The sequence below is a fragment of the Rhodamnia argentea genome, chromosome 3 (assembly GCF_020921035.1).
Source record: "Rhodamnia argentea isolate NSW1041297 chromosome 3, ASM2092103v1, whole genome shotgun sequence".
Lineage (NCBI taxonomy): Eukaryota > Viridiplantae > Streptophyta > Magnoliopsida > Myrtales > Myrtaceae > Rhodamnia > Rhodamnia argentea.
Window position 1 is genome coordinate 29,181,349 of NC_063152.1, and position 13,067 is coordinate 29,194,415.

Consider the following 13,067-nt stretch of genomic DNA (forward strand, 5'->3'; position numbering starts at 1 on the left):
GTGTGACGGCCGTGTTTAAATAAGGAATAGAGCCAAGAATGAGTGGCCCCACACACTCTTATTTTAAAGGTGTGAACCCGAGACATCATAGAAGAGGCTGTCTAAGTCAAAACACAGCTTGACTCGAGACCAGGAAGTACTCAACTTTCAAGTTCGGTGCGGTTGCATGTGTTCAGTGCAAGAATATTGACGCAAAATTTGCTCCAAAATCCATGGTTCAGCCTTTCGCTAGTGTTTTTCAGTGTCTGTGATTGATAGGGTAAAGAGCTCAACCCGCTTCCATGCCAAAGCATCAAAAAGCAAAAGGAATATTAGCATCAGCACCGTCACAACTCGTGCACGTGTCACGGGCCGACTGATCCTTGGTTGAGCAATAGCCTCATCAGCACTTGGCAAGTTGAGAATGCTAGGTCGGCTTTCCTTTTATAGTAGTTCATAATGACAGTATGGCAAATTGAATCAACATATCGGATCGTACCACGTTGAGCTATGGCAAATCGAATCAACATATCGGATCATATCACGTTTAGTTTAGCTCAAGCATCCAGTCATTTTAAATTAGACACAGAATGCTTTGGCACAACAACCGATTTGAGCATGACATGGCCTCATCGGGAAAGTGACATTAACTCCCAATTAATTTTTGAACGGGAGACCCTTTCCTCTTGCCTTTAGAGCTTCTCAGAGTATAACCATCCTATCTTATATCTCCTAATACAAACTATAATGACGCTACTGCTACGAATCAGTTGTATCTCCCCTTCTGTATTACTCACTCTTCACCTCGACACCACAAGCTCCACTCACAATGGTACGTGAATACGGGAGAATTCGATCCGTTGGATCATGAAACTTCCGGTCCGTGACGCGTGCATGTGGAGGCAACAGTCATTTCCTACTTAGAGGGTCGAATAGGAACACCCATAGCCACAACACTGATAGTGGTACATGGGACCGACGATTTCGCAAGTGGCTTGTTCTGTCGGAAGATAATCATGCACATTTATGAGCAGAGCCTTACGGTCGAAGCCAGGCTCCACGGACCATGAAGCCAAACAATGTCGAAATCATCACTTTGTCTATATGAGTGTTTGCTTTCCATCTCCCAACCAATAATTATATTCCGTAATCATGCTTTTCTTGGCAAATTTATTCCCCTGCCTGTCCTATTCTCCGATTAGGGTTTAAGTAGATAGATAGAATTCTATATGCGACAAACTACGAGGAGTTTATTTCAGATGATGACCTCTTCTATTGCTTAAGAGATAGTTCCCAAGAAATTTTTAAATTTTATTATAATTGTGTTAATTCAGTTATAATCCTTTTTTTTTTCAAATTCAATCCTAAATATTTTGTATTTGTGCTAATTCAATCATTCCGATTATTTTTTTGGCTCGAAATTGCTGACACTAGGTAAGCGACGACGACGTAGTAATTTTTTTTTTATGATATTTCAATATTTTTGTAATTTATCTCCTTTTATTTCTTTCCCTTTCTTTTTTTTCTCCTTCCATTCTTTCTCAGCCCGATTGTCGGACCTCGGTGAGGTTGACCTCGTCGGCGGGAGGAAGTATGAAGGGAAACAATAAATAAATAAATAAATTTGAATAATATTAAAATATTATTAAAAATTGATCACGGCAGCTAATTTCGGCCAAAATTAGTTGGAAAGACTGAATTTGCACAGACTCGAAACCTGTAGGATTGAATTTGCCGAAAAAAATTACGGCTGAATTGATATAATTAAGACATAAGAGAACAAATTTTTTTTTTCCTGATGTGTTCACAACATTATTTTGGCAATTATTCCGATTACTTGGTGTCTAGTGTGGAAACAGACCAGTAAGATCGAATCAGACGCGACCCAGCCACACACAATCATTGCGATATGCGACAACGGCCGATTGGAATTGACGGGTGGGGGACGAGAGACGCGGAAGAAGGACGACCCACCATTTTTCCCATCGACCGGTAGTGATTCATCATCACGCTCCGGAAAGAAACCTGAAAAATCTTGAAAAAAAATTAAGGAGCCTTTCTTGGGATTTTGCTTTTCTACCGTGCTTTGTTACGAAACGTGGAAGCACTAGCCATGATAAAGATCCTCCGATGTTACGAACTTGTAATTGAGAATGAATCCGAGTGGATCGCTGATACGTGACCACCACGCACTCGGTGGCGTCAGGGATCAATCGACATCCGACGCTTCAAATCGATACGCACCCCGCTCGTCGGAGATTTTTTTTTTTTTTTGGTCAACACAACATTTCATTCACCTTCTCGTTGAAACAAAAGAGAGAAGTATCTCGATTCAAACGGTATAACTTCGAATCAAAATAAATCCCGGGCAAATTCAAAACAGAACGAGCTCCGAATAATAAGAGAGATTATCGGAATCAAGTTACTGATCACGCGCTTAAAAAGCACGCTTGTGACTTCTTCAAACTGAAATCGACGGCCCATCGCACGGACCGACTTATTGGCACGGAGGAAGAACCTTGCACTATCGATAGCGACCAAAGATGCACAGACGACGTCTTGGAGAGAGCGAAGCAATTATCGCCGAAGCTTCTTTGTCCTTATTCCAGGCCGACCGTCGCTACACAATTCTTATTGATCGTTTATGACAAAAATATGTCGAGGTGTCCGGTCCCAGGACAGCTGAATGGTCGGACTCTACTCTTTCCATCTGTCTGAATTTGCTCCATTTTACCTACCCATCTCTTTTATTAAATTAAATTAAAATCGAATTATAAGCCAAAAAAAAAAAAAAAAGAACTTCGAAAATGACAAGCAGTTTGTCCTAATCAAATCAAGAGTGCCCTTTTTCTCTACGAAACGATGAGATGACATTCGAGCAAGCATGCGTTTGTCCTGCTCAGTTTGGACCCTCTCCATTGCTTTCAATTGAGTAATTTTGACCTCGATCGGCAGTTCGAAGTGCCGTGTCCGTCGCAAATTCAATGGCAAAATGGTCAAAAACGTTGTTAACATGCACATTGGAGGAGAAAACCACGTATCCGATAATCTATATAATCTCTAGTATGAAGCCAAATTTATCGCGAGTTGGATGGTCCTCACGCTAATCGTTTTTGACAATAACGAGACAGTGGATAAGAATTCTGTCAAACATGAATACAAATGAAATTTGCCGAACGGGGTAGACATTACAAGGGGGAGTCAACAAAGGTAATCTTTCCTCGACTTTTTAATCCTAAGACAGAAAATTAGGTGAAAACTAACAACTTTACTCGTCCTTTTGTGGTGGGCTAGTTGCGGAGGAGGGGGGGACATCGGTGAGATCCAGCCCCAGTTCTGAGCTTGTGACTGGACTGGCACTATGCATGTGATATCGTACTCCGGAGACAATCGTCGTGGAATCACATCTTGACGCGAGTTCGATCCGTTCGGAAACAAGATTCGCCGAATGGAAATTAAACGATTCGTCAAGGCATTACTCGTTCAGCTCAATATGTTACGATTACATTGTCACTTCAGCATACGAAAAAGTGGCTTTGAACAGGAAATTCGTAGATCGTTTAATTGATCGAATAAGAAAGGCTTTTTACATTTTAAGCACAGCTCTTTTCTTTTCTTTTCTTTTGTGATACACGTGTTCCCCAATTAGAATAATTCCTTTAGGGAAAATGCCAAAAAAGGGCCCCAAGTATACTTATTTTCTCAATTAAGGGCCAGAAGTGCAACTTGTGTCAAAGAAGGGCCCAAAATGCCTTTTTTTATTCAAACAAGGGCCTGAATGGGGACACTTTTGTCTTTTTACATTTTGTAATTGTTTTCCTTTTTTTCTTCTGTTTTTTTCCTTTTGTTCTCCTCCTCCTCACCGGAGGGCCATGGGGCGAGTGGCCGCAACGGCTTGCCTCACTCAACTCAAGCGAGGGTCGGGTGAGCCGCCGAAATGGCGGACGGCGAGGACACGGCGACGGCGACGGCGGCGGCGGGGCCGAGGTGGAGGTAGCGGCGGGGGTCAAGATCCGGTTGAGGGCGAGCTTCGCGTTCGAGATCGTCGCTTATCGCGGCCGAAGCGACCTTGCACCCGTCTACGGCCGGCGACGAGAGAGCCGCGGGCCGAGTGGCCGAGATCGCGGGCGGCGAGGACGCGGGGCGGAGAGACCGAGGTGGGGGTCCTCACGTTGCTCATCGCCGCCGAAGCGACCTTGCACCCGTCTGCGGCCCGCGACGAGAGATCCGCGGGCCGAGCCGCCGAGATCGCGGGCGGCGAGGAAGCTGGGCGAAGAGACCGAGGCGGGGGTCCTAGCGTCGCTCATCGCGGTTGAAGCGATCTTGCACCCGTCTGCGGCCGACGACGAGAGAGTCGCGGGCCGAGCGGCCGAGATCGCGGGCGGCGAGGACGCGGGCGGAGAGGCCGAGGCGGGGGTCCTCACGCTCGTGTGCGGCTCACTACTACTGGAGCAAGGGGAAGAAGAAAGAAGAAAAGGAAAAAAAGAGAAGAAAAAAAAGGAAAACAATCACAAAATGTAAAAAGACAAAAATGTCCCCGTTCAGGCCCTCATTTGAATAAAAAATGGCACTTGAGGCCCTTCTTTGACACAAGTTGCACTTCAGGCCCTTAATTGAGAAAACAAGTACACTTGGGGCCCTTTTTTGGCATTTTCCCATTCCTTTATTAAACATAGATCTAGTAATCGCCAGAAAACTAGGCAATTTTTTGGACACCCGCTGGCATTATCCATTTAAAAAGTAGATTAATTGGGAAATTCTGTTAAAAAAGTAGATTAATTGCGAGGCTTCGCGTACGGTGTCCACGGCGGCAGAGTATGCAGGCCGACTCTCCCTCGTTGGTTTAAATTAGCGGACAAGTCGAGGCATTTCTCCTAATTAATCACTTTTAATCTTAATCCCTTCGATGCTAATTACGTTAGTATCTCACTCGCCCCCGAAGGGCGCGTGCATGCTACTCTCCACCTGAGGGCTTTTTACTAGAGCTTAAATTTGTTTAATTTTCCAAAGACAGGACTTTAGGAAAAATCCTTAGCGGTTAAGCAAAGTGAATCCTAGAGCAGAAATTTCCCTGGTTCTGCTTAAAACCGAGAGCTCTCTCCACTTTACCTTTTTCAAGCTTTTGTTTTTATGCAAATTCCACAAAGATGAATCTAAAAAGGTTATGAATGATATTTCTCAACAATTACGTACCTTTTATGCCTTAATCGGGCCATATCATGAGTCGATATTAAGTAAGAACCTCGCCCATGAGTACGTATTTCATTGCTCTTGTTTCGAACTTGTGGTCGAGTGGGTTTCTAGACCGTTTCCCTCTCGACGATGAAGCTTGATTGCCCATCATGGCCTGGACTTGGAAGTCTTAACTTAAGTAGAGGCGGACTCATACTTATCAATCGATCTTCGCGTCTCTTGTGTCGAAGACAATTTGGTTCTTTTCATCTCTTAGTGTACTGTACTAGGACTAGTGCATTGCTGGATACAAGTACAAGTGCAATACTCCTTTTTTCCGATGGAGTTCTTCCAATAGCACACCCTACATAGAGATTGGTTCTAATCTCATCTACGCGTAATGCATGGTTACGTTCTTAAGACTAAAGCAATCAATCGGTTCTCGACTTTCTAAATTCATCTTTCGTCTCACATCAGCAGAAATACAACATCTCGTTATTTGCATCGAAGCATATGATTGTCGGATTGATCATATTCTCAATAATCAATGACACATCATTTGCATCAAAATTAGGGAACTTCAAAAGAATCATTCCCTTGTCTACCAAGACCCCGGGCACGACACCATCGAAAAATTAAATATTTGAATTGTCCGACTTGTTCCGCTCCGTTCGCTCTCCATGCGCAAATACCTACTCCACAATAGAAGTCTATATGGTTGATTCTAAAAGATGCATCTTCGTATTATGGAATTTCTCACTATCTTTCCCAAAAATGACAAAATACTTGGGGGGCCGGGGCGAGGGGAACTGGGGAAGGTCCATGATATCTGTGCATGTCTTCCACGCGCCATAGGGAGCGTCGTCAGCTGAGCAATCGATAAAAACGAATTGCAGAGAGGTTAGCTTGGGGGGCTAATCATACGTTAAGCACTAATTGACCATGGTTTAGTTGCTGGGGGCAGAACTGTTATGTGCTCTTCGTGTCATCACTCCCCACTCGCTCTCACTCATTCATAGAGAGAGAGAGAGAGAGAGAGAGAGAGAGAATCGAATGCTTTGTACAAAGACATCGCAATAGTTGTCGGTTGTAAAAAGATGGAGAGACCATCACCGTGGAAAAATTTTCGGACAAGTGGAATCTCTCTGCCTCTCTCTCCTATTAGTCTAAAAACACCTCTTTCAGCTAATTTGGTGAAGGGGGCGAGACTGTGAGGAAGAAAGGGAAGGACGAATCTTTCTGTTGTTTCAGCCTCAGCCCACTTCCTCTCGTATACCTTGGAAGGTCGGTAAGCTTTCTTCTTTTCACCCTCCCATTTCATAAGCTCGCCTTTTTCTTCTTCTCTGTACTATAGCACGTGTGCCCAGTTTCTGGTTTTTACCCCTTTTTTCCTTTTGAGTATGTTTGCTTCTTTCAGTTGCTCGCTGGCTTGATGTATTATCCGTGTGCAGTACTCTGAAAAAATTCTGATCTGTTTTGATGCTGAGGGCTCACTTTTGCAGTGAAATTGTTTAGTGTTAGTGGGTTGTTGGGCTTCTCTGTCGGGTTGTATGTAACCTCAGGATGTTTTTCTATGCACATATGATGTGGTTCAACCTTCGATTAACGAAATTGCTGCCTGGTACATGTTCAGCCTTTGTCTTTTCTTGCTTTTGAATACCATGCTGGTGATCTTCCTCCTTCCCTGGTTTTGAGTTCGGTTTCAGTGCTTTGCTTGTCCTTTGAGCTAATGCAGAAGCTTAGACTCTTGTTTGCAAGCCTTTCTGCCCCTATTTCTTGTGTTTAATCTTTCTGATTGATGGCTGTATGCTCTATGAAGGAACTATGTCTGCCTTTCCTTTGGAATATGTTATGTACTGAAATTTTGCACATTTCTATGGCAACAGGGTGTCCTAGTGTTTTATGCAAATTGTTGGTGAAATAAGAGAGGAGGTGTTGTTGCTGATCTTCTTATTGAGCAAAAATCATTTCTCACGTCCACACGATGGTCTCAAGGTCTTATTCTAACCTTTTAGACCTTTCTTCGGGCCAGTGCCTGAGTTATGGTCGTGAGAGGAGGAGGTTCTCACGCGTGGCCACTGTCAGCGGAGCACTATCTGAGCTCGATGATGACAACAGCAACAGTGTTGGCTCAGATGCTCCCTCATCTTTATCTCAGGAGCGGATGATTATTGTTGGAAACCAGCTCCCGATTCGATCCCACAGAAGAGACAATGGAGAATGGTATTTTTCCTGGGACGAGGACTCGCTTCTTTATCAACTTAAAGATGGCATTGCGCAAGACGTGGAAGTGATCTATGTTGGTAGTCTGAAAGAAGAAATAGACGTGAGTGAGCAAGATGATATAGCCCAAACCTTGCTCGACACTTTCAAATGTGTTCCGGCTTTCATTCCTCCTGACCTGTTCAGTAAATTCTATCACGGATTTTGTAAACAGCAACTCTGGCCTCTGTTTCATTACATGCTTCCATTGTCACCGGATCTTGGTGGTCGGTTCGATCGGTCTCTTTGGCAGGCGTATGTCTCTGTAAACAAGATTTTTGCGGATAAAGTTATGGAAGTGATTAGCCCTGAAGATGATTTTGTGTGGGTTCATGACTATCATTTGATGGTTTTGCCAACATTCTTGCGGAAACGATTCAACAGTGTGAAGCTTGGATTTTTCCTTCACAGCCCATTTCCATCATCAGAGATATATCGAACTCTTCCTGTGAGGGATGACCTACTGAGAGCGCTTTTAAATGCCGATCTTATTGGTTTCCATACTTTTGATTATGCCAGGCACTTCCTATCTTGTTGCAGCAGAATGCTTGGCCTTTCTTATCAATCGAAACGAGGTTACATTGGTTTAGAGTATTATGGTCGCACAGTAAGCATTAAGATCCTTCCTGTGGGAATTCACATAGGTCAGCTTCAATACGTGTTAGATCTTCCTGAGACTGTATCAAGGATTGCGGAGTTACGAGATCAGTTCAGGGATCAGACGGTAATGCTTGGGGTAGATGATATGGACATATTTAAAGGGATCAGCTTGAAACTCCTAGCTATGGAGCAATTGCTTTTGCAGCATCCCGAAATGCAGGGCAAAGTTGTCTTGGTCCAAATTGCGAACCCGGCAAGAGGACGAGGGAAGGATGTGCAAGAGGTTCAGTCTGAAACTTTCGCTGCGGTGAGGAGAATTAACAAATCATTTGGAAGGCAAGGATATAATCCTGTAGTTCTCATAGACAGTCCGCTGCAGTTTTATGAGCGGATTGCTTTCTACGTAATTGCAGAGTGTTGTCTAGTCACGGCAGTGAGGGACGGGATGAACCTTATACCCTACGAATATATCATATGCAGACAAGGAAACGAAAAGCTGAATGATACGTTAGGTCTAGACCAATCAGGACCTAGGAAGAGCATGCTGGTACTCTCTGAGTTCATTGGGTGCTCCCCGTCCTTAAGTGGTGCAATTAGAGTTAACCCCTGGAACATTGATGCTGTGGCAGAAGCGATGGATTCCGCTCTTATGGTTTCGGAAGCTGAAAAACAGTTGAGGCATGAGAAACACTATAAATATGTTAGTACGCATGATGTCGCATATTGGGCTCGCAGCTTCGTTCAGGACCTTGAAAGAGCTTGTAGGGATCATGAAAGGAGGAGATGCTGGGGAATTGGTTTCGGCTTAGGGTTCCGCGTGATTGCTCTGGATCCCAGTTTTAAGAAGCTATTAGTCGAGCATATTGTTTCAGTTTACAGGAGAACCAAAAGCCGAGCGATTCTTTTGGATTATGATGGAGCTATGGGGTCATCAGGATCCAATTCCATCAGTGCAATACCTACTGCTGAGACAGTTGGACTCCTCAACAGTTTGTGCCAAGATCCCAAGAATGTTGTCTTCCTTGTCAGTGGAAAGGAGCGAGCTATCCTAAGTGAATGGTTCTCATCGTGTGATAGACTTGGGTTAGCAGCAGAGCATGGCTATTTTCTTAGGCGAGTCACCTTGTCCTTTAACCAAGAGTCCATTTTATTCTTTGCAATTAGAAAATTTGACGTAAAGTAGGATGCGTTCAGATTCCTATCCTTAATAACACTGAACAACCAACATAGAGGGGAACAAATACTCTGTTTATGGTGTATTGATGTTCTTTAGGATGCCATATGATCTGTCACCAACTCAATGTCCAATCCAAATTCAGGCTTCGGATAGTTTAAGCATAGCAAATGCGGCACTACTGGCTCTTTAATTAATTAATCTGGAACTGTTAGGTGAGAGAATAAGAGTTTAGCTAATTCATTGACAATAACATTAGGATATTCTGTTCTCCAATGAGTAGTGCACTAAATAGCCACCAGTGTACATATGTACATCGCAGAAATCTTTTTCGGGTTTGTCTAAATCTTGAATTGGAAACATTAATTAATGTAAATTGAATGAGTGAAAGGTGTTCATTTAAATCCTTAATGTTTTTTCTTTGTTGGGAGAGATGATCCTCATTTCCTTGTCCCAACCTGCATTGCTTAATCAAGTTTTAATTTTTTTATCATTTCAAGCAAACGCACAGCTATCAACTTGTTCCTTCCTGCTATTCGATTTGAATATCTCGTACCAGCATGTCATTCTAAAAGAAGGTTAATGCATTGGAAATGTCAACCATATTGCCCTTATCTCGTTGTATGACTTTGCACGTGCCCCAATTTTGGACTCTAAGAGTAAAATTTTAGGCCTTAATCTGTCATAGCAAAACCTCCGAAAAGTTTTTTCTAGCCAAACTGATCATTCATTATCCTCTTTCAGGCCAAACAAAGAATCAGATTGGGAAACTTGTGTTTCTGTGCCAGATTTTGATTGGAAACAGACAGCTGAGCCGGTTATGAGATTATACATGGAAACAACTGATGGCTCTACCATAGAAATCAAAGAGAGCTCAATTGTGTGGAATTACCAGTGTGCAGATCCAGATTTTGGTTTTTGCCAGGCAAAGGAGCTTTTAGATCACCTGGAAAGTGTTCTTGCAAATGAACCTGTTTCTGTCAAGAGTGGCCAACACATTGTGGAAGTTAAACCTCAGGTTTTTCGTAGTTTCCTTTTTCCCAAGCACCATTGTCTTTCAAAAGCATGAAGTTCTACAAAAGCTATTAAAATATCATTAGAGTTATTTTTGTTGACTCTAATTTTGAGTGTCTATAGTTGGTCCAGTCCCCACAATCAATAAATTTGAGTCTCTATGGCGCAGTCGGAAACTGTTGAAACTTGTGTTGTACTTAGTCAATGAAAATGTGCTGATGTATTGAGAGAGTTTCTTCTCACAAGGGAGTGAAAAAAAACAAGATCAGTCGATCATCATAAACATTGTGCTGGACACTCCATGCTATCTTTGTGCTTGAATCATGCCAAGTTCATAGCTTTCGGTAACATTTGTGCAGTAAGGTCATGGAACCTGTGGAATTGTTATTAAATTGTGCGGAACTGTTATTAAATTGTGATCAATCTTTTCAGATGTAGGTCAGATTGATTGGATAACATGAACTGGCATAGTGTTGGTTGAGTTTATTATCATATTTTGGTTTCCAGGTCTCTTTTTTGGGTCAGAAATTTGATTTCATGATTGAACTAATCATTGGTGAACATCCTTACTTTGCTCGGAGATATTCAGGTTTATAGTTCATCTGTCAGTGAATTTGGATGTTCCGGCATTGATTTGCTTTTGATCTTAGCTCAAGTTGGTAACCTCTAAGATATGACAGAGAGCCTTTTCTTTCATTGCTGAACATTTTCACCTTATCCAAAGCAACAAAAATCATGCTATTTCTGGCCATTGTCGTTCAAATTAACATGCTCCATAGTAATCGGGAAAAAGTTCCAACATACTTCAACATCAACTCTTTTGCAGGGTGTCAACAAGGGTCTTGTGGCCGAACGTCTATTGGAGATGATGCAGCAAAGGGGAATGCTTCCAGACTTCGTTCTCTGCATTGGAGATGACCGCTCTGACGAAGACATGTTTGGGGTAATAACGAGCGCGAGAGAGGGCCCGGCACTTTCTCCAGTTGCGGAGGTGTTCCCATGCACCGTGGGCCAGAAACCAAGCAAGGCCAAGTACTACCTGGAAGACACGAACGAAATCTTGAGGATGCTTCAAGGGCTGGCCAACGCTTCGGAGCAAGCCGCCTGAAATTCTTCGCTGACCTCGTAGGGCAACACTTCTGCGACTAAAGAGTAAACAACCCTCCTTTCAAAATCCAAATTCGACATGATATGCAAGAATCCAGGTGTATCATGCCATCTGGCAGGGGAGAGCAGACAGCACCATTTTTTCACTTTCGTAATTTTCGATTTTGGGTGAGGGAACTTGATCCCCCTTCTTCTCGGAGTCTTTTCACGGTTTATTCGTGCAGCGCCCTAGTGCGCGGTATTTGTTGGCTGTACCATAATGATGTGTTGTAGTATCTCAAAACATTGTGGCAGTTCATAGGTTGTAGATGATGATTGAAGATTGAGTACTGAAAGTGGGGTTGAGTTTGCTTCCTGAACTGGACCTTTGAGTTCAAAGAAATAACACCAACACCAAGAGCTACATCAGCAGTGCTTCTCTCAAATTGGCACTTAGCCCTCAAAAGCTCATATCAAGTTAGGCCCGAAGGACCCAGAAGAGGGGTGGGTTGTGAGAGACAGTGCTCAAACTCCAAAGTCAAATCTCCTTGTCTGTCCATATCCTTCAAAAAGAAGAGGGGTTGAAAACTGAGATGCATTAAAGTGCTAGCAATGGCAGTTGAATCAGGGAAACAAAGCCAGAGGAGTCTTGAGTCTTGACTGACGGGTTGACCTTCATTCCTCACTTTAGTTTTTCCCGAGGTTGGAGAGATTTGGACGGAGACGCTCCTCATACACTAGCTGGAGTAACACAGTTGAGTTCTGTTTCTTATTATGGGATGCATGACCAAGGATTCACGTGCAGGCCTTCACTGCCTGGTCCATTATCTTTCAATCTTATCATGCCAAAATGATATGTGACCACTTCTTCAGGGTGAGATTGTCCATTAACATGATTGACCAAGAATTTGTACTTTCATTAAAGAGTAATTTGTTTCACTATCATCCTTTTTTTTTTGTTGTTGCAGCCAATGGAAGTGGTTTCTTTTCTCTTGTCTTGTAGTGCAACAGAAGGGCAATGAGGGGAAGTCACATTGGTGGACTTCATAGCCCACCAAGCATTAAATCAAAATCCCCAACTCCCTCTTGAGTCTCTGTCAAAGGCTTTAAAAATCACCCAACGAACTTCACTACCTCATTCATTCCATCCCCTCAACTGCTCTCATTAAATCCTTCCTTCTTCAATATTATTAGCACCCCGGCCCCCCCCTTTCAATTTCTTTCTCCTTTTTTTTTTGTCCTTAAAAGGGGTTTTTATTGATGATCAATCTAAACATAATTTTATTGACACTAGTGGCGACCGTGTTGCAAATTGCAATCTTTCTTAAATGGTTGGTTTAACAAGAGTCCTAACGCAGCCGTTAACGGAAAACCTGTATAGGACTAAGTGGTTCTCATTTACCGTGATTTCGGAACCGTATAAAATTATAAGCATATCTTTTGCGTGTTTCGCATGTTCTTATGTGCAAACATAAGCTTAACCCGTGCAATCGATTTCGTCATATGCCCTAGGGACATTGCTTGACGAGACTGTTGAGGCAATTTTTCTCGCACCATCTTAAGCAGCATCCTCTGGCTACAACATCCTTCATAATTTTGCAAGTCCTGTCTTCAAATTCCAAACAAAAGAAACTACAATAACGAAGGTTTCTCCAATCCGATAAAATTGAAAGAAAGCAGGGGCAAGTCAGCCATGAAAAAGAAAGAGGTCCTTGTCGATTTTTGATTTTTTGTGGTCAAAAGGTCCTTTCGAAGACTCTGTCCTGAAAACAAGATTGAA

General features: G+C 42.9%; 1 protein-coding gene across 3 annotated transcripts; it reads left to right on the forward strand.

The window, feature by feature from the left end:
• The first annotated feature begins 6,094 nt into the window (after window positions 1-6,094).
• LOC115743108 (alpha,alpha-trehalose-phosphate synthase [UDP-forming] 5-like) lies at window positions 6,095-11,667 on the forward strand. 3 transcript variants are annotated; one of them, XM_030677732.2, is made up of 4 exons: window positions 6,095-6,439; window positions 7,038-9,126; window positions 9,932-10,205; window positions 11,028-11,667. In XM_030677732.2, exons 2-4 carry the CDS (start codon window positions 7,136-7,138, stop codon window positions 11,307-11,309), a joined length of 2,547 nt encoding a protein of 848 aa, XP_030533592.1. In that variant the 5' UTR covers window positions 6,095-6,439; window positions 7,038-7,135; the 3' UTR covers window positions 11,310-11,667. The 3 variants fall into 3 exon arrangements, with proteins under 3 accessions (XP_030533592.1, XP_048131676.1, XP_030533593.1); XM_048275719.1 differs by having other exon boundaries at window positions 6,095-6,435; XM_030677733.2 differs by having other exon boundaries at window positions 6,095-6,432; window positions 7,034-9,126.
• Window positions 11,668-13,067: the final 1,400 nt, after the last annotated feature.

Coding starts and splice junctions, on each gene's coding strand:
- LOC115743108 (XM_030677732.2), top strand. CDS start 7,136: ATGGTCTCAAGGTCTTATTCTAACCTTTTAGACCTTTCTTCGGGCCAG. Junction 9,127..9,931: donor GAGCATGGCTATTTTCTTAG/GCGAGTCACCTT, acceptor ATCCTCTTTCAG/GCCAAACAAAGAATCAGATT. Junction 10,206..11,027: donor TTGTGGAAGTTAAACCTCAG/GTTTTTCGTAGT, acceptor ACTCTTTTGCAG/GGTGTCAACAAGGGTCTTGT.